Source organism: Carassius gibelio, chromosome B20, assembly GCF_023724105.1.
Source record: "Carassius gibelio isolate Cgi1373 ecotype wild population from Czech Republic chromosome B20, carGib1.2-hapl.c, whole genome shotgun sequence".
Classification (NCBI taxonomy): domain Eukaryota; kingdom Metazoa; phylum Chordata; class Actinopteri; order Cypriniformes; family Cyprinidae; genus Carassius; species Carassius gibelio.
Window position 1 is genome coordinate 24810881 of NC_068415.1, and position 26902 is coordinate 24837782.

A 26902-nucleotide genomic window follows, 5' to 3' on the forward strand; every position below is an offset into this window, starting at 1 on the left:
TTTATTTGCTGCTAGAACTAGTAGAGGAGGAGAAACTGTGATCAGCCACCACTCATTAAAGCGTGACAAAACACATTTTTGTTCTTTGATTTTTGTTATGAAATTAACAGTTTGAAAGCTGAAACTTTTCATATTTGTTTCAAGTAACAGAGCACAAAACTTATTTTGATCGCTATTTAATGAAGTTTTGATCATGCATCAACTGAAAACAGCGTAGACTAAAAGATTATATTGATGGAGATTGATATTGTCATCGTCAAGTTAATTTCGGCCAGATGGTTAGATGCATCACTAGTATTCAGCACAGTTTTTGTGTTGACCCATTGTCTGATCTTTTTATAAATCAGGCCCTAAATCAGCACTTGCAAATAAACAGCTCTTTCCACAGATTCAGAACATTCTTATTAAATTCCCTAGGAATGTTTTAAATAGGGATGCACCGAAATGAAAATTCTTGGCCGAAACCGAAAACCGAAAAAGACAAAACCAAGGCCGAAAACCGAAACCGAAACACCGAAAGAAATTATGCCAATTATTAGTACCATTGCATTTATTGCTATGACCGTGTACTAAGTTTACTAAAATTGCAATTGCATAAATTAATATTAAAGTTTCAAAGATAATTACAATTACATAACTTATTAAAAAAAAAAAAAACATAAGAATACATAATTATAAATGATGCAAATATTTATTAAGCACATTGCAACAATGCACAGTATAAAATAAAATTCAAACTAAAAATTTATCCCACTCATGTGTATATTTAATAACAATGTACAGGCCTACTGGCCTGCAGAAAGGTTTTAAAATGAACAGTTCTCTCATAAAAACAAAGTGCATTTAGGTGAAGTGCATTTGAAAATTTTCTCTGTAGGACTAGAAAGTGCATCACTTCTCCAGTTTGCAAGACTGTTATCACTTCTGGGGATGGGGACTTCGGAGGGATAACCATCTAGCTGTTGAGCAGTTGAGCTTGTCATCTGCCTGACATTTGAGAAATATTTGAGAGAGTGTATTTAAATAGGGCCAGGGCATAAATAAACATTTTTATCAAATTAAAGCAGAAATCTAGCAGAAAATCTAGCATAAATATGGCTACAATCTGATATTATGTATGTATATATGTTTGTGTGTGTGTATAAGAACAAAATAGCCAACGTATTATTATTATTTGAGGCACTTTCTTGCAGAATTCCACTGAACATATCAGACAGCGATGGTGCATGCCACTCATCTGGTGCAGAGACCAGTCTTTTTTTCTGCGCTCTGATCTGTTTCCTGCACTTGGCGCTTCTCCGTCTCCACGCGGGTTCTCCGCATCCAGCGCGGCCTGGATCATTTCTCGTGCGCGCTGCCTTATTTCCGCATCCAAGTAATGGTCATTATAACGCGGATCAAGCACATTCGCGATGAAGTGCAGAGGATCCGAAAAGATCTCCGTGAGACGTGTGCTAACAGACTCTATAAGACTGTACTTTTCTTTGTTTTCACTTCGTGGTCCGTCTTAATCTCTTTGTTAGGAGACGCTTTAGTGCTGCGAATAAAGGAATACGAAGATAGAGAATGTTCTCACTGGTGTTAAGTGAATGTCGCGGGGAGCTCGTGGTCTGGGCTATGCAGGTGCACGTGCAGGTCGCGGTTTCTGTTTGCGTCATCACAACATTTCGGCCGTGTTGTTTCGGTGATAAAAGTCTATCGGCCGAAAACCGAAAAGGCCGTTTTCGGCCGAAAATTTTCGGTGGCCGAAATTTCGGTGCATCCCTACACGGAACCCTGTAGTAAACTGTCTGTCATTAGTGCTGCCAGTATTAGCTCACTGAATTAGTCCTGTGGGAAGATGCTGTGATTAGGGATGTTTGCACATGGTGTCTGCTATTTAAACCCTCAGAGCTGTTAGCTTTGTGAAGCCCAGCAGGACAGCTGATGAAAGACGAGCTGCTGTGATCCAGCCATCATCCCACAGCATCTGCGAAGGACAGATGAGTTCAGCTACTGCATGAACCGACTGATGATCCTATAGACTTCACATCTCTTTAAATCCTGCTGCTAGTTCAGATTTTAGAAACGTTTCTGAAGTTATTATCTTCTGCTGACCAAGGCTGAATTTACTTGATCAAAAATGCAGTAAAATGGTAAAATATTATAATATAAACATCTGTTTTCTGTGTGAATCTGTGTTAAAGTGTAATGTATTTCTGTCGTGTGCTGCTGTATTTTCAGCATCATTACTTCAGTCTTCAGTGTCACATGATCTTCAGAAATCAGAATAATATGATCATTTACTGCTCAAGAAACATTTCTGATTATGTTGAACACAGTTGTGCTGCACAAGATTTTTGTGGAAATTGTGATGCATTTTATTTCTCAAGATTCACAGATGAATAGAAAGATCAGAAGAACAGCAGTTATTTGAAATAGAAATTTTTTGTAACATTAGAAATGCATTTACTGTCACATCTTGGCTTTCTGTCACATAGAGACAGCATCCACATTAAAAATAGTTCAGACTTTTTCTGAGAAAGCAACTGACATTTATTGGATTATCCACAGGAAACGTCCCTTCTACACTCCTATATTGTGATGCATATGAGATCAGCTCTCTTCAGGCTCAGGATGAGGAGGAGAAGAGAACGGTGTATGTGCTAGTTGGTTCTTGCATGCATCTTGACAGTATTTTGAATTGCCTGTGGTTTTGTTTTGTAGTGTATTCCAGTCCCAGACATCAACAAGCCTCAGTCCACGCACGCCTTCGCAATGACCTGCATCTGGATTCACCTGAACCGCAAAGCTCAGAACGACAACTCCAAGCTCCAGATCCCCATCCCACACTCGCTCAAGCTGCACCACGAGTGAGACACACACACACACACACACACACTCACACTGAACAAGAGACATTTCTTTTTTCTTAATCGCTGTTGTTGTAATGTACTGGGAAGTCAGAATACGTATTCATCAACCGAAACATACATTAGCCGAACCCTTTTTGTTTTACGTCAGATTTAAGTTGAACTGCGCTCCTCTTGTGTGCCGGACTGTAGGGTTCAGGTGTTTACAGAGAACTGTTCCATCACTAACACAGACTGACTGCTCATCTGTTTCCTGTTCCTCTCTGTGTTCAGGTTTCTCCAGCAGAGTCTGCGCAATAAGAGTCTGCCCATGACTGACTATAAGATCGCTCTGCTGTGTAACGCGTACTCCACAAACTCCGAGTGCTTCACGCTGCCCATGGGTGTGCTGGTGGAGACCATCTACGGGAACGGCAGCATGCGCATCACTCTGCCCGGCACCAACTGCATGGCGTCCGGCTCGGTCACGCCTTTACCCATGAACCTGCTGGACTCCCTCACCGTCCACGCTAAGATGAGGTGAGAGGACATTACTTTAGTTTAGGGTTGGGTATCGTTTGTATTTTATCAGTTCTGATTCAGATTCTGCTTACCGATTCCTGGTTTTGATTCCAGTAAGATAAAAAAAAAAAATGAAGTCAAACATTTATTCTGTGTCTTTTACAAAGTATTCGGTTGCAGCTACAGAAGAGGAACTTTTGCCTGTGTTTTAGAAAAATACCACAGCAAAAACACCTAGACTAATATAAATGTCAAATATTAAAGTGTTAAAGACAAGTTAACAGTCAGTAATTACATAGGAACAAACAAATCAATCAGCAGTCCCATAAATGAATATTATTTTTTTATCATAGTTTTATTTTCATAAAATATAGATCATTTATTAAATACAGGTGCTGGTCAATTTAATTAGAATATGATCAAAAAGTTGATTTATTTCACTAATTCCATTCAAAATGTGAAACTTGTATATTATATTTATTCATTACACACAGACTGATATATTTCAAATGTTTATTTCTTTTAATTTTGATGATTATAACTGACAACTAAGGAAAATCCCAAATTCAGTATCTCAGAAAATCTGAATATTGTGAAAAGGTTCAATATTGAAGACACCTGATGCCACACTCTAATCAGCTAATTAACTCAAAACACCTGCAAAGCCTTTAAATGGTCTCTCAGTCTAGTTCTGTAGGCTACACAATCATGGAGAAGACTGCTGACTTGACAGTTGACCAAAAGATGACCATTGACACCTTGCACAAGGAGGGCAAGACACAAAAGGTCATTGCAAAAGAGGCTGGCTGTTCACAGAGCTCTGTGTCCAAGCACATTAATAGAGAGGAGAAGGGAACCCTGGAGAGGATTGTGAAACCAAATCCATTCAAAAATGTGGGGGAGATTCACAAAGAGTGGACTGCAGCTGGAGCCAGTGCTTCAAGAACCACTACACACAGACGTATGCAAGACATGGGTTTCAGCTTCGCATTCCTTGTGTCAAGACACTCTTGAACAACAGACAGCGTCAGAAGCGTCTCGCTTCAAACAGGACTGGACTGATGCTGAGTGCTCCACAGTTATGTTCTCTGATGAAAGTAAATTTAGCATTTCCTTTGGAAATCAGGGTCCCAGAGTCTGGAGGAAGAGAGGAGAGGCACACAATCCACGTTGCTTGAGGTCCAGTGTAAAGTTTCGACAGCCAGTGATGGTTTGGGTGCCATGTCATCTGCTGGTGTTGGTCCACTGTGTTTTCTGAGGTCCAAGGTCAACGTAGCCACACTTGCTGTTTGTTTTTCTGGTCTAATTGTTTTGTTACTAAGTTAACGGTCCCCTCATGAGTTTTTGGTGCTGGATACCTCCAGATCAGACATCTCCAACCCTGCTCCCCGAGTGCTACCATCCTGCAGACTTCTGTTTCTGTTTCTAACCTTAATCCAACCTGCTTGTAGTCTTCATGTAACCCTGAACACCTTGATTAGCTGGTTCAGGTGTGTTTGATCAGGGCTGGAGCTGACCCCAGTATTAAGTTTTTTGTATTAAACTTGAAAACACACTGCATGATTTTCCTGTGTCATTCAGTGAGAGAGATTCAAAGTCTTTCTACCAAAGATAGCCTACGATTCAGCATTATCATCACAGTGTTTTTACTGTTATGATCCATGTTTACTGACCAACCAATAAAACCATGGCAGACCACAGACATGAAGACAGTTTCAACTGATTTTTAGCCTTATAATCCTCTGAATGCACACACTGAATGTCGACTTTAGGAACGATTTCACAGTGACGCAAGATATCACGGAGACTCGCGAGATCACCCGTAACTAGAGAAGAAAAACAAATGGAGAACAATCATCGTTGTCACTCATTTCTATTTATCGTGCCGCGCTAGCTGAGACTGCAACAACAACAGACGCTCATATTGAGAAGAACTTGTGAGTGAGAGCTTAAAAGAGTTCAGAAATATCTGATATCGGTCATAACTTAATGAGAAAAAGTAAAGCCGACACTGGACACGGATGAAGCGTTCTAGAGCGCATGCACCAATCCTGCTGCTCCTTGAGAAGGAGGATACCTCCTTCCTCTCTTTTTAAGAAGAGAAGACAACAAAATCATCCTTACTGCTGGAAGACTCCATTTGGTATTGTTTGTGAATTATTTTGCAACTGATTAATACGCATCAGACAATTTTTTTTTGGATGACATATGTAAAAACACATGAAAATGCATGGACCTTAAGGCTGTTAGTCCTGTCTGCATAAAGGTTTCTTCAGCAAAGCATGGTGATCCTGTATACCATGGATGAATGCAGGTGTGTGTGTGTTATGTATTATAGTTGTGCTCACATTCTCAGATGACCTCTTGTTTTCCCATTAGCTTGATCCACAGCATTGCAACCCGTGTCATTAAACTGGCCCACGCCAAGTCTAGTCTAGCCCTGGCCCCAGCCCTGGTGGAGACGTACAGCCGACTGCTGGTCTACATGGAGATCGAGTCCCTCGGCATTAAGGGCTTTATCAGTAAGTCTGACTCACACTTCAGCGATGTTTTAACTGTCCTTGTGTGTGACTGTATGTGCTTCCTCTACTAGGTCAGCTTCTGCCGAACGTGTTCAAGTCGCACGCGTGGGGGATTCTGCACACGCTGCTGGAGATGTTCAGCTACCGCATGCACCACATTCAGCCTCATTACCGCGTGCAGCTCCTGTCACACCTTCACTCGCTCGCCGCGGTTCCACAGACCAATCAGAACCAGCTGCACCTCTGGTGAGTCGCCGCACACACTTGGAGGATGCATAATTGCATAATTAATTGTTATTTCTCCTGAGGCGTCAATTACTGTACTTTCTTAGATGTGACCCTGGAACACAATACCAGTCACAAATAGCACGGGTATGTTTGAGTAGTGCTGTCAAACGATTAATCGTGATAAATTGTTTGACAGCACTAATTTGTAGCAATAGCCAACAATACATTGTATGGGTTAAAATTATCAACCAAAATCATTAGGATAATAAGTAAAGATCATGTTCCATGAAGATATTTTGTAAATTTCCTACATAAAATATATAAAAACACTTAATTTTTGATTAGTAATATGAATACCTAAGAACTTCATTTGGACTTTAAAGATGATTTTCTTAATATTAAGATTTTTTTTTTTTTGCTCCCTCAGATTCCAGATTTTCAAATAGTTGTATCTCTAGCCTTACAAACCATGCATCATTGGAAAGCTTATTTATTCTCAATTAAAAATAAAAAAAAAGTAGTCCCTTATGATTGGTTTTGTGGTGCAGGGTCACATATTGGAATGTAGTGGTTTCATACTGAAATAAAGCAGCTTCGGTGAAGTATGCAGCCGACAAATACATTTAGGACACAGCCTTCTTGAGATGCATCTAGTATTTCCACTACCTCATGCTTAAAGTTAATTAGCAAAAGTTAATAGTTATCACAAACTACTCATTTCTGGAAGTGAAAAAATATCACAATACAGTGTTGCACAGTACTTGTCATTCAAGAGATTCATAAAAAAATGCTGATTCATTCAGGAATGAAACCAGTGAAGAATGTATGAGTGAGTCATTGAATCATTCATTCAAACATTTTTTAAATAATTCAAATTAAATAAAAAAAAAATTTAATAGAACTAGGCGATTGATAATTTGTCACAGCCTCTAGTAGTAAATTCCATGTTATTTAGCTTAGTTCAGAATCATCATAATCGTGATCTCTATTAGAATAGTTTTTTTTGTTTTAATCCAGTGCATCTCAGTTCCTGCATCTGTAAGCTGCAGCTGTAGCATCTGTAGTGTGTCAGTGCCCGTGTGCCGGCCTGCTGTCTGTACTCATTCTGTGTGTTTGTGTGGACAGTGTCGAGAGTACCGCTCTCAGGTTGATCACGGCTCTGGGGAGTTCAGAGGTTCAGCCGCAGTTCACACGCTTCCTCAATGACCCTAAAACTGTGCTGTCTGCCGAGTCAGAGGAGCTGAACCGAGCGCTGATCCTCACGCTGGCTCGAGCCACACACGTCACAGGTATTTCACACCGCTAACACACTGTTAAAAACACACATTACAGAACTGACCTGATGAGTAGTCTTCTCTCACTTAGTATTTGGTCAAGTAACTTGCATGCTTAAAATAAGATCTGATAATATTATTTTTCTAAATCTGTTTGTCCCTAACTGCTGTGCCTGTGTGTGGTGCAGATTTCTTCACTGGCTCGGACTCCATCCAGGGCACCTGGTGTAAGGACATCCTGCAGACCATCATGAACTTCACACCTCATAACTGGGCGTCTCACACTCTCAGCTGTTTCCCCGCTCCGCTGCAGGTACTCATACACCTGTGCACACTCCGACTCACAACAGTTGCCAAGTCACCTTTATTTATATAATGCTTTTAACACTACAGATTGTGTCAAAGAAGCTTTACAATATTAAATAGGAAAATAGTGTGTCAATAATAGTAAATACTAGGGATGCAACAATCCAGTTAGTCCATGGTACCTCAATTTTTAACCACATTTTTTGGTTCGGTACAGATTGCTGAGTGTTTTTTTTTTTTTTTACAACAAATTGGCAACAAAAAACTCATTTTAACCTCTGCAGATTGGAAAAAGTGAGGATTATTATATGTCTGCTAAACATATTTTTTTTTTGAGGTATTATCTTTTACAGATTTGTACCTAAAGTCGGATGGAAGGCAGTTATTGAAAACTGACTCTTAAGTCTTGTATATTCTTCACACTCTTCACACTGTGTGCTGGTCAGTTCACAGCAGTGACAGAAATGAATCTTTTCCAATAAGTTTAAATAGATTTTTACCTTTTATGGTCATTTTTACCTTAAAGCCATTTTTTCTAAAAGTGTGCATTATCATTTGAGTCAAGTTCGGTCAATTATAATAAAATACTTGGGCTGTGAAGCAAATGAAAGTATCAATCAACAAAATGAATCTTTGCAATGCATCTAAAGGATGATAGAAAGTTTAAATGCACTGGTTTACATCACTTCCTCTCAGAATTCTCCATCGTCAGTGCTGTGTTTGTAATGAACATCTATAACGTGATGCAGGAACACTGGTGAAGTTCACTTTGTTTCCCTATGAGCTGTCATCTGAGCATTGGTTCTTGAACACTTTTATAGTTGGAACCTGAAAGTCAGAGATACCAAGAATATAGAAATATCCAACGATTTTCTCAATGATGCTTAACACCAAGGATGGTCCACAGCAAAGCTATTACGATAACGGCACAGAGGAACAATATTGTTAGAATTACTTTCAGCAAGATTTTTCCAGCTGATGAACAATAAAAAAATCCCAATCGTCAGCTGACTTTAAAGAGCTGGAGCTGTGGACGTTGATAAAGTTACTGTCATAGATGTCTGTATAGTTCATGGTGGAGCTTTAATGAGATTCATAATAACTTCTCTTCTCTCTTGTGCTCATTTCCCAGGCGTTCTTCAAGCAGAATAACGTTCCACAGGAGAGCCGTTTTAACCTGAAGAAGAACGTGGAGGAGGAGTACAGGAAGTGGAAGTCTATGACCGTTGAGAACGACATCATCACACACTTCTCAATGCAGGGCTCGCCGCCCCTCTTCCTGTGTCTGCTGTGGAAGATGCTGCTGGAGACGGACCACATCAACCAGATCGGCTTCAGGTGCGTCACCTATCACCACCTGTTTCAGTACACCTCACTAGATTTGTGATTTTTAAAGTATGGTTCATGCATCCAGATCCTGTTCTTTTCAGGATGTCCTGAAAGTGTACCATCTAAGAAAGCCTCCTTCACTCTTTAAGCTGTTAAAACCTGTTTGTGCTTTTTCTGGTGTGTCTGAACTGGGATGTGAACTTAAGGTGTTTTCACATCTGTCTTGCTTGATTCGACTGAATCAAGTTTGTTTCCCCTCTTGGTGCTGGTCTTTTGGGCTGGTGTGAATACAGCAATTGCACAACAAACAACTGTACCAAGACCTAGCTGAAGAGGTGGTCTCAGTCCGCTTCCAAACAAACTCTGGTACACTTAGTTTAAGGTATTAACATGACCCAACCTCGATCCGACCTAAATGGAGAAATCATGCTCAGAAACAGACTGCAGAGTGCTGTTGTTTGCGTTTCAGTGGCTTAAATCACTTGTTTTTAAACCATAATGCTTAAAAATGTGTCCAAATGAGTTTTTGTGACCATGGCACACAGCAACGTGACATGAGCGCATTAAATAGGCTAAGTCGTGCAGCAAAGCCCCAGCATAAGATGCCATGAATGTGTCGGCGGGAAATAGTGAGGAGATATTTGAATAATTAATAAACGATTGTTTTCTGAGTCAGTGTCACAAAGATGAAGTTGACAATCCTGATTCGTCATCTCCTCATTGGATGCACCTTCAGAAAGATTTGCATCTTCATGGATTACATAGAGTAAGAGTTTTTGTCTTATATTTGAATTTAGTTTTTTTAATAATCAAAGCTATCTCTTGATATATTAATCATGTCTGTGAGGTCTTTGTTTCATTTTTGTGAGGGCTCCTGCTAAAGACAAGAAAGCGCATCCTATTTGTTTACTTTATTTTACAAAAGCACAACGCTTTGTTGATATTGTAAGTACACACAAATAAAAGTAATATAAGATCATTTACAATTCCGAACGATTTATTATTGTTACCTTTATGAACAAAAATAATGGCTTATTTTATTTTGTTTGCACTGATGTCCTGAAGTGCTTTAGCTTCCACTCTTTGCACAAACAATTGGATATGTGCCTAATAGCTCTAATTTATCTAGGTTAAATGTTTAAACTAACATTGTGATATGCTGTAATTATTTTATACCTATAGATTTTATTTTCGGCAAGTCGTAATTACAACATCATATTACATTGTCTCATATGATGCTCATAAGTTTCTTCATATTGCATTAGTGCAATAGGTAAAACCAGATCAGAAAAATAATAAAAACTGCACCAAGAAAGATCTCCATGATTAGCCTGTTTTTTCTCCTTTTTCCTCTCATAACTTGAAGTTGTCAATCTTCAGCGAATCTGCTCATATGCCACACTAAACAAGCTACTAACAAAACATAGGTAACTAAAAAAAGATCCTCCTTGGTTTCTTTCCACCACAGGCTTTTATTAATCTACATTGGATCTTTACTGTCTAAAGGATTTATATCGACTTTCAGTTGAAGTTTTCAATCAGTGCATGGCTCTTGGGAATCACTCAACGTTTTCACTAGGTCCTTTGTGGATCATGTTGCTGTTGTTGTTGTTGTTGTGTGCTCAGTCAACAATCTGGAATTGCGATGACAAGTTTCTCATTCTGATACATCACCCTGCTCAGGGTACAGAAGCTCACTGCAGCAACGGTGAGATACTTGAAATACTGCTCTCCATCTGTAATTTTTCTCTGAGCCACTAACTGTTAACATGGCATTATTGATTGCAGGGATGATATTGAACAAATTCTTTATAAATTGGTTACATTACCTTTTTAAACCAGCATTATATTTCCTGTTTGTGACTGAGACTTTAAGGATAAATGACACTAAATGCTCTCTTAGAAAAGAGTATAGAAAACGATGGGTTACTTAACGTAATCCCAGGTTCTTTGATAACAGAGTGAGGTGTTTCACTATGGGAATCGCTTTGGGCGTGACCAACTACGGAAGCTCCTATGCCACCACGTCTGTCTTTGACAGACAGGTCGACCTGAGATCAGGCTCCGCCCCCACCTATATTACTCAGGTCGACCCCTACGAAGTCATTAAGAGAGATTTCTTCCCGTTCCTATGCAAGGAGGGAAGTGTTGGTGAAACACCTCACTCTGTTATCAAAGAACCTGGGATTACGTTAAGTAACCCATCGTTCTTTTTCTAACTTCGCTCGGTGTTTCACTATGGGAGATATAGACCACTCCCGGATTGCAACATACGCTATACCAATCATATGGGACTTGACGTGCTGACTCCTAACACTGCATGAGCTAAGGATGGCTCAGACACGTTCAGTCTATAAAATCGCACAAAAGTGTGCGGTGTGGCCCAGCTTGCTGCAGCACAGATCTCCTGGACCGAAACACCTCTGAGTAAGGCCCATGATGTCGCCATGCCCCTAGTTGAGTGGGCCCTTAAGCCCTCGGGAGGTTGGGAACCTCTGCATGCATATGCTAAGGAAATAGCTTCTACAATCCAGTGGGACAGTCGCTGACGTGACAATGGCTTCCCCTTGTGAGGAGTAGCCCATGACACGAACAGTTGGTCATTTTTCCTGAAACCTGCTGTCCTTTCTACGTACACACGAAGTGCTCGTACAGGACACAAGGCATTCAACCTCCCCTCCTCTGGAGAAGAGAACGGAGGAGGGTGAAAAGCTGCAAGATCTGTAGTTTGACATCTATATGACGAATCCACTACTTTAGGTACGAAAGCCGGGTTAGGGCGAAAGGAAACCCTTGTAAACCCTGCAGAAAACTGCAGACAAGATGGGCTGACCGACAGTGCCTGTAAGTCACTCACCCTCTTAGCTGACACCAGCGCTAACAGTAGTGCTGTCTTGAGCGAGAGAAACTTTAACCCTATAGCTTCCAATGGCTCAAAAGGGTGTTGAGAAAGGGCCTCTAAGACTGTAGACAAATCCCACAATGGGACCATTCGCCTGGCCCCTGGCCTCTTACGTCGTGCCCCCTTCATAAATCGACTTATTAAAGGGTGCTGACCTGCTGTCTTCTCACCAAAACCCACATGACAAGCAGATATAGCCTCTAAGTATACCTTTATTGTAGAAAAAGCTTTCCCTTTATCTAGCAGATCCTGCAGGAAACATAAAATGTCCCTCACTGAACATTGAAAAGGGACAATATGAATCCGTCCACACCATTCATCAAAGACTCGCCACTTATTACTATACAGTGAACGAGTGGAAGAGGCTCTTGCACTCTGTATAGTGTGTATGACCGATGGGGGCAGACCTGCTGCACTTAAATTCCACCTTTCACGGGCCAGGCCCAGAGAGCTATCCTGTCTGGGTGAGGATGGTAGATTTCCCCCCCCGCTTGTGACAGGAGGTCCCTCCGGGGAGGGAGGGGCCACGGCTGACCCGACAGTAGTTGAACAATCTCGGCCACCCAAGGTCTGGAAGGCCAACGTGGGGCTATCAGTATCAGCGACAATCCCATTTCCCTCACCCTGGCTAGAGTGGGTGAAATCAGGCTCAGAGGGGGAAATGCATACAGCAGGACATTTGGCCATTGGTGGGCTAAAGCATCCACACCCAATGGTGCATTTCCGTCTGCCAGAGAGAAGTACAGAGGACATTGGGCGTTTTCCTGCGAGGCGAAGAGATCTACGACCGCCTGGCCGTATCTCTGCCATATCTGCTTCACCACCTGGGGATGAAACTTCCACTCTCCGTACAGGGGATTTCCTCTGGACAACAAGTCTGCCCCCCTGTTCAATATCCCTGGAACATGGGTTGCCCTGATGGATAAAAAACTTATGTCGCACCACACAATCAGCTCTTTTGCCAGCTGGTGCAGCTGAAGAGAGCGTGTGCCTCCCTGTCGGTTGATATAAGCAACCACTGTGGAATTGTCTGTTTTCACTAAAACATGCTGACCCCTGATGAAGCTCAGAAAATGTGTGCCTCCTCCTTGGTTTCTTTCCACCACAGGCTTTTATTAATCTACATTGGATCTTTACTGTCTAAAGGATTTATATCGACTTTCAGTTGAAGTTTTCAATCAGTGCATGGCTCTTGGGAATCACTCAACGTTTTCACTAGGTCCTTTGTGGATCATGTTGCTGTTGTTGTTGTTGTTGTGTGCTCAGTCAACAATCTGGAATTGCGATGACAAGTTTCTCATTCTGATACATCACCCTGCTCAGGGTACAGAAGCTCACTGCAGCAACGGTGAGATACTTGAAATACTGCTCTCCATCTGTAATTTTTCTCTGAGCCACTAACTGTTAACATGGCATTATTGATTGCAGGGATGATATTGAACAAATTCTTTATAAATTGGTTACATTACCTTTTTAAACCAGCATTATATTTCCTGTTTGTGACTGAGACTTTAAGGATAAATGACACTAAATGCTCTCTTAGAAAAGAGTATAGAAAACGATGGGTTACTTAACGTAATCCCAGGTTCTTTGATAACAGAGTGAGGTGTTTCACTATGGGAATCGCTTTGGGCGTGACCAACTACGGAAGCTCCTATGCCACCACGTCTGTCTTTGACAGACAGGTCGACCTGAGATCAGGCTCCGCCCCCACCTATATTACTCAGGTCGACCCCTACGAAGTCATTAAGAGAGATTTCTTCCCGTTCCTATGCAAGGAGGGAAGTGTTGGTGAAACACCTCACTCTGTTATCAAAGAACCTGGGATTACGTTAAGTAACCCATCGTTCTTTTTCTAACTTCGCTCGGTGTTTCACTATGGGAGATATAGACCACTCCCGGATTGCAACATACGCTATACCAATCATATGGGACTTGACGTGCTGACTCCTAACACTGCATGAGCTAAGGATGGCTCAGACACGTTCAGTCTATAAAATCGCACAAAAGTGTGCGGTGTGGCCCAGCTTGCTGCAGCACAGATCTCCTGGACCGAAACACCTCTGAGTAAGGCCCATGATGTCGCCATGCCCCTAGTTGAGTGGGCCCTTAAGCCCTCGGGAGGTTGGGAACCTCTGCATGCATATGCTAAGGAAATAGCTTCTACAATCCAGTGGGACAGTCGCTGACGTGACAATGGCTTCCCCTTGTGAGGAGTAGCCCATGACACGAACAGTTGGTCATTTTTCCTGAAACCTGCTGTCCTTTCTACGTACACACGAAGTGCTCGTACAGGACACAAGGCATTCAACCTCCCCTCCTCTGGAGAAGAGAACGGAGGAGGGTGAAAAGCTGCAAGATCTGTAGTTTGACATCTATATGACGAATCCACTACTTTAGGTACGAAAGCCGGGTTAGGGCGAAAGGAAACCCTTGTAAACCCTGCAGAAAACTGCAGACAAGATGGGCTGACCGACAGTGCCTGTAAGTCACTCACCCTCTTAGCTGACACCAGCGCTAACAGTAGTGCTGTCTTGAGCGAGAGAAACTTTAACCCTATAGCTTCCAATGGCTCAAAAGGGTGTTGAGAAAGGGCCTCTAAGACTGTAGACAAATCCCACAATGGGACCATTCGCCTGGCCCCTGGCCTCTTACGTCGTGCCCCCTTCATAAATCGACTTATTAAAGGGTGCTGACCTGCTGTCTTCTCACCAAAACCCACATGACAAGCAGATATAGCCTCTAAGTATACCTTTATTGTAGAAAAAGCTTTCCCTTTATCTAGCAGATCCTGCAGGAAACATAAAATGTCCCTCACTGAACATTGAAAAGGGACAATATGAATCCGTCCACACCATTCATCAAAGACTCGCCACTTATTACTATACAGTGAACGAGTGGAAGAGGCTCTTGCACTCTGTATAGTGTGTATGACCGATGGGGGCAGACCTGCTGCACTTAAATTCCACCTTTCACGGGCCAGGCCCAGAGAGCTATCCTGTCTGGGTGAGGATGGTAGATTTCCCCCCCCGCTTGTGACAGGAGGTCCCTCCGGGGAGGGAGGGGCCACGGCTGACCCGACAGTAGTTGAACAATCTCGGCCACCCAAGGTCTGGAAGGCCAACGTGGGGCTATCAGTATCAGCGACAATCCCATTTCCCTCACCCTGGCTAGAGTGGGTGAAATCAGGCTCAGAGGGGGAAATGCATACAGCAGGACATTTGGCCATTGGTGGGCTAAAGCATCCACACCCAATGGTGCATTTCCGTCTGCCAGAGAGAAGTACAGAGGACATTGGGCGTTTTCCTGCGAGGCGAAGAGATCTACGACCGCCTGGCCGTATCTCTGCCATATCTGCTTCACCACCTGGGGATGAAACTTCCACTCTCCGTACAGGGGATTTCCTCTGGACAACAAGTCTGCCCCCCTGTTCAATATCCCTGGAACATGGGTTGCCCTGATGGATAAAAAACTTATGTCGCACCACACAATCAGCTCTTTTGCCAGCTGGTGCAGCTGAAGAGAGCGTGTGCCTCCCTGTCGGTTGATATAAGCAACCACTGTGGAATTGTCTGTTTTCACTAAAACATGCTGACCCCTGATGAAGCTCAGAAAATGTTTCAGCGCTAGAAACACTGCCAACAATTCCAAGTAATTTATGTGTTTGTGAATTAGCTGAGGGGGCCAAACGCCGTTCACAGTTCTGCCCGTTAGAGTCGCTCCCCAGCCCTTTAATGATGCGTCCGTCGTCATAGTGACTCTCGACGACACTGCCCCCAGGGGAATCCCCGATCTGAGGGTCGCGGGGCTTTTCCAACGTCTGAGCGCTCTGACGCACGCATACGTCACTCTCACCTGTCGGTTGAGATGACGCCGAGAACACAGACGCAGATGCGCGACCCAGCGCTGAAAGTCTCTCATTATTAGTAGTCCCAGTCGTACTACAGATATCACTGAAGCCATTAAGCCCAGCATTCGCAGGCACAGTCTGAACGGGACAACTTTCCCCGTCTGAAAACGGGAGAGACATTGAGTGAATGACGCGATCCTCCTCTCTGTCAGAGTGACTCGATAAGAGAGGGAGTTTATACTGAGCCCCAGATATTCTGCGTGCTGAGCTGGCTCTAAGCGGCTCTTTTCCATGTTTATTCTGAATCCCAAGCTGTTGAGATGCAATAACACCATATCTGCGTCTTTGATTGCTTGCTCTTTCGACGAGGCGCAAATCAGATAATCGTCTATGTACGACAGTATTCTTATCCCCCTGTTTCTCAATGGGAAAAGTGCTGCTTCCACACATTTGCTGAATACTCTTGGTGCTAGACACAGACCAAAGGGCATTGTCTGAAATTCGTAAGCAGTGCCTCGAAAAGCAAACCTGAGATACTTCCTGTGAGACGGGTAAATATCTATGTGAAAATACGCGTCTGACAGATCGATCGTCACAAACCAGTCGTTCTGGCGGATGGATCGACAAAGTGTCTTGTGTGTCAACATTTTGAATGAATATTTCCGTAGGTGCTTGTTTAACACACGGAGATCTAGAATTGGACGCAGAGATATGCTCCCCTTCTTTGGGATCACAAAGTAACGGGAATAAAAGCCCTGACAGCTCACTTCCTTTGGCACTACTCTGATGGCTTGTTTTTCTAAAAGACAGTCTATCTCGGCCGTCAGGACGCGAGCTGACTCTCCCTCGGCCGCTGAGGCTATTATACCATTGAATCTGGGTGGTTTCATGGCAAATTGAAGCCTGTATCCCCGTGAAATCGTGTTTACAACCCACGGATGAGCTGCGCATGCGCGCCAACTGAGTATGCGAGCCGAGAGAGGTCCCCTGTATACTTCCCCAACGCCGTTTTGATGACGTCATTACCGTCTCCGCGCTGATCCCTTCTGGAGGTGCGCGCGCTCCCTCCAGCGGAGAGGCTAGGGATACACATCTCAATGTTTGGATTTTTTTGCCATCTATCGCCCTCGGCTGACTGCCTGGCTGCGATAGTGAAACATTTATTGTGTTTAATGAGTTGGGGGAGCACGTCGCCCTCAGCCTGTGGCCTGGATGCGATAATGCATTTTTTATTAAACATTCCCCTGAACTGATGGGCGTTTGAAAACCCAGTGTAAGTGCTTGGTGACACTTGAGAACGTTTTGAACTTGATTGCTTATAGCTGGAGCCCTTACTGAACTGAGAACAACAGGGCTGGACCCCCTCTTTCTCTTTGCGGGCGGAGAGAGAAGTGACGGGGAACATTCGCGTGTCAGGTCGCACGCTTCTTCTTCCGATCCTCGGGGTGGGGTGGGCGGTTTCTCGCCGCGGCGGCCGCAAATGAATGTTTCCCCCCGGGTCCGGAGCCATCAGATCTCGGACGATAGCCCACTTGCTGTCCGCTGGGAGGCGGTCTCACACTCCTAGCTCCCGTCTGCCTTCCTCTCGCCGCAGCGGCTGCTGCAAAACCTTGCCGTGCTGGCTGAGAGGGTGGTCGCGGTGTTTGCTTGCGCGGTAAACAGAGGTTAAAAGCCTCGTCCTCCTGTTTCCTGAGGGTGCTGGTTTCTCTCATTTTCTCGAGAGCTGGTCCGAAAAGGCCCTTAGTTGGGTCGAACGCAGCGTCCATCACCTCAGCTTTTTGAGCGTCGCCTAAACCAGACAGGTTCAGCCATAACGCTCTCTCACCTGAAACGGCCAAGCCCATAACACGGCCACAGCCCTGAACCGCGCCACGAGAAGAGCGGAGAATTAGGTCGTTTACCACACATATCTCGTCCCAGAGAGCTGGGTTCGGCACTCCTGTATCTAATTGTCGCCCCATCTCCTCCAAAATCTCCGCCTGGTACGCTGACAGTAAAGTCACCGCGTTCAGCGAGCACACTGACTGCGCCGCATACTTGTACATCCTCTGATAGATGGACGCGGTCAGGCGCTCCATCTTGTTCGGCAGCGAAATTTGGGAAGAGGCAGAAATAGATCGACGATATGGATGGAGGTGATAGGCCACTGAAGACTCTATCGCTGGGGGTCCGGCCAGCCCCAGCTCTCCCATTCCTTGGATCTCAAGTTTAGAGCATCCCTTGGTCGGGAGCTTGCTCTTAAAGGGGCTACCCCAATGGCGGGACATCTCCTTCATGCACGCCGGCACGGCGGGTAGGAGTTGTCTCGTTGTGGTTAGAGCAGGCGGTAGCCTTTTCCCGTCATAAAGGTCCCTCTCTGCTCCCTCTGAATCCTGGGCCGCGGGCCACGCTAGGCCCAGTTTTGCCGCGGCTCGCTTGCATACCTCGTGCAGGTTACTGTCTGCCTGCGAGCCAGTGTCAGTCGCGCTAGGAGGTCTAGACTGCTGGACAGGGAAGAGAGAGTTGTCTTCCTCCTCCTCTTCGTCCATGTCCAAGTCGAGGAGGTCAGAGTTAGCATCGCCCTCTGCGTCCTCGTCTCCCGGCTCCTCATCCTCGTGTGCGAGAAGGCCATCGAACAGAGGAGGCATATCCGGGGATTCGGCTTCCATCATCTCAGCCCAGCTCGTCGTAGTAGCTCGCTGATGATCGTTAGCCTTAGTTTTCGCGATGGTTCCAGCCAGACATGGGTCCTGCTGACTAGCCACCGCCACTCTCAGCCTTCTCTCCAAAATTTTAACCGGCAATGACGCACAGTGAACGCACGTTTGTGGGTCCGCAAGCGACGTTTGAGCGTGCTTGGCGCCCATGCACACAATGCACATGGGATGGGGATCCCTGCCCGAGACGGTTGCTCCACATGATGATGGACACGGGCGGGGTGCGGGTTCCTTCTTCGACTCATTCCCTTTGGCGGGGGTAATGACTGTCGACATGACGGCTGGAGAGAGAAAGAGAGATTCGAAGACTCGTCGTAACACGTTAGTCCGATTAATGGTTCACAGGGTAGTTAGCCCTTTTCGCGGCTCGCCCTGACGCGTAAAGCCTATGGTGGCTTGACACCACTGAAAATCCTATCGTCGTGATAACACGCGATAATCTGAACAGAATAGCTCGCCTTGACGCGGACACTATTCGGTGTGACACTCAACACAGTACCAATCCAATCCACTGATGTCGCGTTCGGTAGCGTACTCCAATGACGGCCCGCCAGTTGAACAGTTAAGCGAAATCAGCGAAAAGTTCGGACTTGCTGAGAGAGCTTGTAGTCCCTCACGGGAAGAAAGCGAGAATGACTTCGTAGGGGTCGACCTGAGTAATATAGGTGGGGGCGGAGCCTGATCTCAGGTCGACCTGTCTGTCAAAGACAGACGTGGTGGCATAGGAGCTTCCGTAGTTGGTCACGCCCAAAGCGATTCCCATAGTGAAACACCGAGCGAAGTTAGAAAAAGAACCTGAATACAAAGATAGGAAATAATAAACTCTAGACCTCAAGTAAGGAATTTAAAGGGTCCATCTTGTAAATTAACTAATTTCAGAGCATGAAAGTAGCCTGAAACCATCATCAGTTGTACATCCTATTTCTGCTACTTAACGGAATGCATCATCTAAACCCTACCGGAAGTTACTTCTACTTTTTCATCCAAAAAAAAAAAAGAAAAGAAAATTAAGGCTTCTGTTGTGACTTTAAACTTTTCTTCTCCATCAGGAAGAGGTTGCTTTGACCACTTTTAACCAGAATCGTGATAGGGTATGGCTATACTATGATTCACCACCTCCTTAAGCAGTAGGAATTTTGCTGTCCAGGTAGATTGCGGGGTCCCTCAGGGTTCTGTTTTAGTACCTCTGCTGTTTGCACTCTTTATGCTTACCTGAGCTCAGTTTTTCAGAAATTAAAAATGTTCCCGTCTTTGCTACACCAGTGATACTCAGTTACTTTCCAATAACCCTGACAGTAATGGCATTGTTTCTAGTATGATTGAATCTTTTGAGGAAATTGAACCATAGATGGCAAGCAGCCAAGCTATTGAAGCTAAGTAAATCTCAACTTGAGATCCAAGGCTCTCACAGGGCTGCCTCAAACGTTCAACCCCAGTTAGGATCTCTCTTGGCTAATGTTCAGATTCATGTTAAAAACATACATTTCTCTGTTATTTGGCAGTATTGTGGAATGAATCCATGTGAATATGAAGTGGCACTATAACAAATATAAATTTAACACTTTGCTTAATTTTCTAGTTATTATATAAAGCAATGTAGGGCCCTATGAAATCCAATAAATTATTTTGTACATTTTTCTGGATTCTATTTTTTCCCCTTTCAGTTTTACATTTTCAGTACTCCGTTTTAATGATTAAATTGATTTGTAATCAAATACATTTTTCCCAAATTCTGTGTTTTGCATTTTCATTTATCTGGATTCAATTTTAATTGGTTAATTAAACTTCAATTCAAAAATGAATGATTTACAATAATATGGCCCAATTAAATATTTCTTAAGATATTCTTGGTGTATTTTAGTTTTTCTGTATTTATGAAAATGGTGCTGATCAAATTAAGATATGAATAATAAAATAATAAATATGTTTTTATATATTTACGGTAGGAAATTAAAAAAAATATCTTCATGGAACATGATCTCTACTTAATTACCATAATGATTTTTTCCATAAAAGAAAAATGTATCATTTTGACCCATACAGTGTACTTTAGGCTATTGCTACAAATATACCCCAGCGACCCAAGACTGTGTTTGTGCTCCAGGGACTCACTAATTAGTTTAGCAGAAACACTGCTTCATTGTACTGAGACTTCTGAAATCACTGACCCTGCAGAGGATTGTCTGGCTAGTGCTGTACTGTCTCCAGCGCTCATCTGTCTCTCTCTGAATGGCTGATGTTAGTATGTTGTGTGTGTGTGTGTGTGGTCTAATGTCATCAAAGGCTGCAGCTGCTCTGGGCTGTATAAAGGCTGTTTGTACTGGGCTGAATGTGTGATCCACTTTATTCCCCAGTCACGAGCTCTGCCTCATTACACCAGCAGTGCTGCGGGCACAGATGTGTTTGAGCAATCAGAGAGATCCACAGGCTGTGTGCTATTAAATCACTGGACGTGTTGAGCTGAATGTTCAGCCTGTCAGATGACAGTCAACACAGACTCTGCTTGTCATCCCACTGCACGCCTCTGACCGAGTCCTCATGTAATCCTGTGTGCTCCGCTCATTCTTATTCTCCGTCTCTTCTTCTTTCCTGACACTTTTTGTTGTTCAAGGTTTCCTTCAGCATTTAGTTTTTCATGGTCGGTTTCCACCCTCTTCCTGACTCTACAATTAAGCTGAACACTTTTAAGAGTGTTGTATGTAAATGAGACAGTAATAATAACATTTATTGGCACATTTTACGGCAGTATTATCAAATATGAGAGGATTTCAGTGAACTTGTACATCACTGTTTGGGATCACAAATGATCTTTTAAAGACATTTCTAATGTTACAAAAGATTTCCATTTCCAATAAATGCTGTTCTTTTGAACTATCTATTCATCTGAAAAATAACACGTCACCGTTTCCACAAAAATATTGTGCAGCACAACTTTTTTCAACACTGATGATAATCAGAGATGTCCGTCTCTCCTGACTCTCTGGTTTCTCTCTGTCTCTTGAGAGAGGGGATGTGATAATGTGACATTGCCAAAGCCCTGTAAGACATTGATGAAATGATGGATGCTTCACTCTTTTCTGGCTCATATAGTCTGATATAATGAGAATATAGAGATTAAAAACAGCTCAATTTTATTCACAATCTGGTGTAGATACTGATGAGTATATGGTGAAGTTCTGATGCTTGTAATGTAATTCAATGAGATCTGCTTCAGTCCAGTAAGTGTTCATCTGGAAATATTACTGCAGTTATTCTGAGCTTTACTTGAACAAAACCTCTCAAGATTAGACGCCAGAAGCAGCAGCTGAATCTGGACGCTTGTACAATCACACTAAAAGAGCTTTGCCTGGATAAAAACTCTGAACTGTGAATCAGAGACAGAAGACATGCAGTAGATTGTGTGAAACATGTTTTGATCGTGCTGATCACTGTGTCTATCAAACATGCCTATTAAAATGAAATGAGTGAAAAAGCATCTTTGATAGCAGCCAGACACACAATCTCTGATCTCAGAAGGAGTCCGGTGTGATAACGGCCGAGCACCATGTTCTGTGTCCTCTCCTCAGGGTGCTGGAGCGCATCGGGGCGCGGGCGCTGGTGGCACACGTGCGGACCTTCGCAGACTTCCTGGTGTACGAGTTCAGCACGTCTGCAGGAGGACAGCAGCTCAACAAGTGCATCGAGATCCTCAACGACATGGTGTGGAAGTACAACATTGTGACGCTGGACAGACTCATCCTGTGCCTGGTGAGCCCTGACCTCTGCAGCCTCTGCTAGTTTCAGTACACTGTCTTAATATCTGACAACTAACACTGCAGACTGCATTCTGCTGACTGGACGTAACTCTGCATGTACATGTCGACTTATTCTACTAGAATGTCTAAAGTGGACTATCACAATAGAGTGTATCCATATTTTCTTTAAATGATTTCCATTTATGTGCTATAGTTGTGCTGTAATGAATTCATCCAGTAAGCGCGCTGCTAATTCAGTATTAATGTGCGTCTAGATCGGCAGCAGAACGGCACTGTGACCAACTCAACATTTCACAGAGTTTAATGTAGCAATGTGGTCACTCACTTTTCTAGGTTTGTTTTAATCCTGTAATAGATTTGAACAAAGAAATCAAGTGCAAGGCACATGTGTTGGCCATGAGTCGAAAATGCTGTGCTTATTATAAGAATCAACCCTTTATTAAAGGGGCCATATGATGTGATTTCATTTTTTTTTCTTTCTCTTTGGAGTGTTACAAGCTCTTGGTGCATAAAGAAGTTGTAGAGACTAAAGTCTCAGATCCAAAAAGAAATTCTTCATCAAGGTTGGTTCCTAAAACGCCTCTTTTAAACACGCCCCACATGTCTACATCACAGTGTGGGAAGATTTACATAACCCCGCCCAAATGTTCACGCAAAGAGAGAAGGCGTAACTTTTATCCTCTCTGTTGCCGCTGGCAGCATGTCGTGGAGTCTCTGTTTCACTGTTGCGAAAATACTTTGTTCTTCCAAAAGAGGACACAACTAGAAATCAGTGGTTAAGTTGAATCTCAACACTGTTCCAGAACAGTTCTACCCAAATATTCAGATGTGTGCAGTGCATTTTATGGAGGACTTATCACCCACCCCTACGTACCATCAACTAAAAAAAAAATCAGTTTGGCCACTATTTTTTAATGACTAATCAAATAACAGTAAACTTAGAGAACGTAACTGATCATGTGATTTTCTTCAGGTTGTTCTGTGGAAGGTCTCTGTTCATGCTGGTGAACATGAGCATCAGGTTTAGTTCTTTCTGGTTGCAGTGCTGCTTTATTTAAAGCTAAACAGACACTAATAGCTGAGACAATGGGACTTGAGTGAGCAATTACTCAAACCAATCATTAAATAGTTGGAAAAGACCTAATCAATGGAAAGTAAACTGTGTTTACTGAGGCATTATTTAAATCAATTCCAAAATCCACAATGCAGATTCATTGTTTCTGATTTACATACACAATTGTTACCAAAAAGCGGTATGTTTGTATTTCCAGTGATTCAGCTGTGCTTCGTTTCATGTTTGACTCATGGATGTATTGGCCTTTAAGCACAGCATGTGAGAGCAAGTGCATGTGAAACATGATCTGTGTGTCAGAAGCTAACAGAAGGCCAGTAAACAGCCTGAGGATTGTCCTTCTCATGCACTGATCAATCAGCTTCCTGCTGGACCGCACACGCTGCATTTATCAGTCCGATCGAACATCACATCAGTGACACTGACCCTGCTGCGCTTCTGTGCAGATCCTGGGGCTAGCTGTGCAGAACGTCTCATCTGGATTTAGGAATCCAGGATCACGTAACCCATCTTACTTTTGTACCGTTTTTTTAGAGCAAAATTGGATTTGATTTGAAGATTTCCAGATCTGATTACTAGTGCTCTACGGAGCCCCTAAAGGGACATGCTGATGGGAACAATGAGATGTTTAGCACAGCATTTACACAAATAACTATTTCTGGTTCATCTCTGATGATTGTGCCAATGTAGTTTACAATCAGTGATGAAAAAAAAAAGCAAAACTTTAAATTAAATATAATATTTGGGGATATTTACACGTTACAGATTTTTGAACCAGTTTTATTACATTTTTGTTCCTGAAATACACCCTTCTGCTGGGATCAGAATAATCATGTTTTATTGGATCAAAAGTATCCCAATCTTACGAAAATGTTTTGAACACCACAAACAGAGGATTTGTAATCCTCTTTTTTTCACATTTTCAAGATTGAATCCAATCCGATGGCCAAAACCTGAACTTTTGAAAAACATTTCCTGAGAGCACTGCTGTCTCAACACGCTTCACTGAGCAAACGTTTTGAGACATGCACTGAAGGCTGTGTTTGCACGCAGGCGATGAGGAGTCACGAGGGGAACGAGGCTCAGGTCTGCTACTTCATCATCCAGCTCCTCCTCCTCAAACCCAACGACTTCCGCAACCGCGTCGGTGATTTCGTGAAGGAGAACGCTCCCGAACACTGGCTGCAGAGCGACTGGCACACCAAACACATGACCTACCACAAGGTAACACACACCGCCTGCTACACGCTAACAACACGGGATCAGTGCAAACCCAGCCCACAGCAGATTTCATTAGGCAACCCAGTCAGGCTCATTTCAGAGTTCAGTAATATCATGGATGCTAAACATGTGCCTAATTTTAATGGTAAAAACTGTTCAAATTGTTTAACGGTAATGTCCCTTACTCCATACGTGTCCCTGCAGCACAGAAGCAGTCATCAGTATCACAGACGTATATTTATAGCAATAGACAACAATACATTGTATGAGTCACAATTATACATTTTTATTTTATGCCAAAAATCATTAGGATATTAAGTAAAGATCATGTTCCATGAAGATATTTTGTAAATGTCCTACTGTAAATATATTAAAACTTATTTTTTGATTAGTAATATGCATTGCTAAGAACTTCATCTGAACAACTTTAAAGATGATTTTCTCAATATTTAGATGTTTGTGCTCCCTCAGATTCCAGATTTATAATAGTTGTGTCTCAGACAAATATTGTCCTCCGAACAAACCACACATCACTGGAGAGATCATTTATTCTCAGTTTTAAACAGTTGTCCCTTATGACTGGTTTTGTGGTCCACGGTCACATTTGTTAAAAGATCTTATGGGACATTTGATGAAATTTAAATGCACAGTTTTGGGAAGTGAGAAATAACAAGTCATTTTATAATCTACAGTGGAAAAAATCCAGTATCCTCTGTGTGACAGCTCACATTTGATGCGTTTCACTAAGATGCAGTGCAGCAAACATTAATGCTCCCCGTACAGGTTAAGGTCAGTAGTTTCAGCGTTATGTATGGATTCAGCACTAGAACTGACAGGGGAAAGATCAAGCATTAACAACACACAGCAAGCACACATTGGATAATGGCGGCAGCAGCAGTGTCCATAAAGCTCTTACCGCAAATTATTACCGTAGAATTGGTGGGGTGAGTCTGTGCTCAGATTTTCCTTTCATCCACTATTGACTATTTACCAGACATAACTAAACTAACTGGAAAATACAGTGTGTGTGTGGATGTACCATTTCCTAACCAGCAAAACTCTGAATATCTAGTGAAGATTTGATGGCGTATAGCTCACAAACCTTCTCAGTGAACACTCGTTGTTGCAGCCGTCTCCTTCCAGTCATTCAGTGTCTTTTCTTCTGACCGTACTGTGCTTGATTTACCGTCCTTAGTGCCCTTCACTCTCAGACCTGTGTAAATAATGAAACACACCCCAGATACTGCAGCCGTCCTCTCACAGGTGTACATTAGTCATGGATTTGTGTATAAAACTATTCTCGACCTTTAGATATGAAACAGGAAACCATCTCAGTTCAAGATATTCGGCTGCATATCAAGCTTGATGGCTGTCTGAAATGTCACGAGCACACAGTTATTATCCTCCTCCCATCTTCACTTCTCTGTGGCATTTCAAAGAGAGATTGACCTCAGATTGCCTTGACATTTCATCTGTTGTGTACTTGTGCTGAATGGCAAACATAATTCAGCACACAGTTTGACCTGATCTGACCCGAGCATGATGTTCAAACCATGACGCATGTAAGGTTGTAAAGATGTAATATTATTCTGGGACGGTGGTTATGTTCGTACTGAGCTCCTCCGCTGTGTCCCGTGCAGAAGTACCCAGAGAAGCTGTACTTCGAAGGCCTGGCAGAGCAGGTCAACCCTCCCATTCAGCTGCCCTTACAGTACCTGCCCATCTACTTCGGGAACGTGTGTCTGCGCTTCCTTCCTGTGTTCGACATCGTCATCCATCGCTTCCTGGAGCTGCTGCCTGTGTCCAAGTCTCTGGAGACGCTGCTCGATCACCTGGGGGGGCTCTACAAGTTCCACGGTGAGAGTCATGATGGGCACGGGCTTGTAGAGATTCAGTTTGTCACACACGTGTTTATATGGAGAGCATGAGACCAGCAGTGAAATGTGAGGCAGGTCCACTCCATGGACAGTGCAATCATTAAAGAATACAACACATAAGAAAATTATATTTAAATATGGTATGGTTGTATTCAAGTGTTTGAATGAATCAGTTTTTCTTTATTATTATTTTTTTTAAGTAGCCTCTTCTGCTCACTTAGCCTGCATTTATTTGATCCAAAATACAGCGAAATAAGTAATATTGTGAAATATTTGTACTATTTAAATCCGCTGTTTTCTGTGTGAATCTCTGTTAAAGTGTAATGTATTTTGTGATGCTCTGTGATGCTCCGCTGTATTTTCAGCATCATTCCTCCAGTCTTCAGTCACATGATCTTCAGAAATCAGAATAATATTATAATTTACTGCTCAAGAAACATTTTTATTATCAATATTTAAAACCGTTGAGTACATTTTTCAGGATTCTTTAATGAATAGAAACATCTAAAGATCAGTG

The 26902-nt window shown here is 43.0% G+C and overlaps 1 protein-coding gene across 4 annotated transcripts in view; it reads left to right on the forward strand.

The window, feature by feature from the left end:
* Window positions 1-26902, forward strand: part of med23 (mediator complex subunit 23) — a 65088-nt gene that overhangs the window by 21777 nt on the left and 16409 nt on the right. For all 4 annotated transcript variants that reach the window (XM_052586190.1, XM_052586192.1, XM_052586191.1 and 1 more), the window contains 10 exons: window positions 2707-2852; window positions 3126-3371; window positions 5733-5875; window positions 5947-6121; window positions 7229-7392; window positions 7566-7690; window positions 8816-9021; window positions 22027-22207; window positions 24341-24511; window positions 26149-26365. In XM_052586190.1, coding sequence (XP_052442150.1) covers window positions 2707-2852; window positions 3126-3371; window positions 5733-5875; window positions 5947-6121; window positions 7229-7392; window positions 7566-7690; window positions 8816-9021; window positions 22027-22207; window positions 24341-24511; window positions 26149-26365 — 1774 coding nt within the window. The remainder of the gene's footprint in view (window positions 1-2706; window positions 2853-3125; window positions 3372-5732; window positions 5876-5946; window positions 6122-7228; window positions 7393-7565; window positions 7691-8815; window positions 9022-22026; window positions 22208-24340; window positions 24512-26148; window positions 26366-26902) is intronic.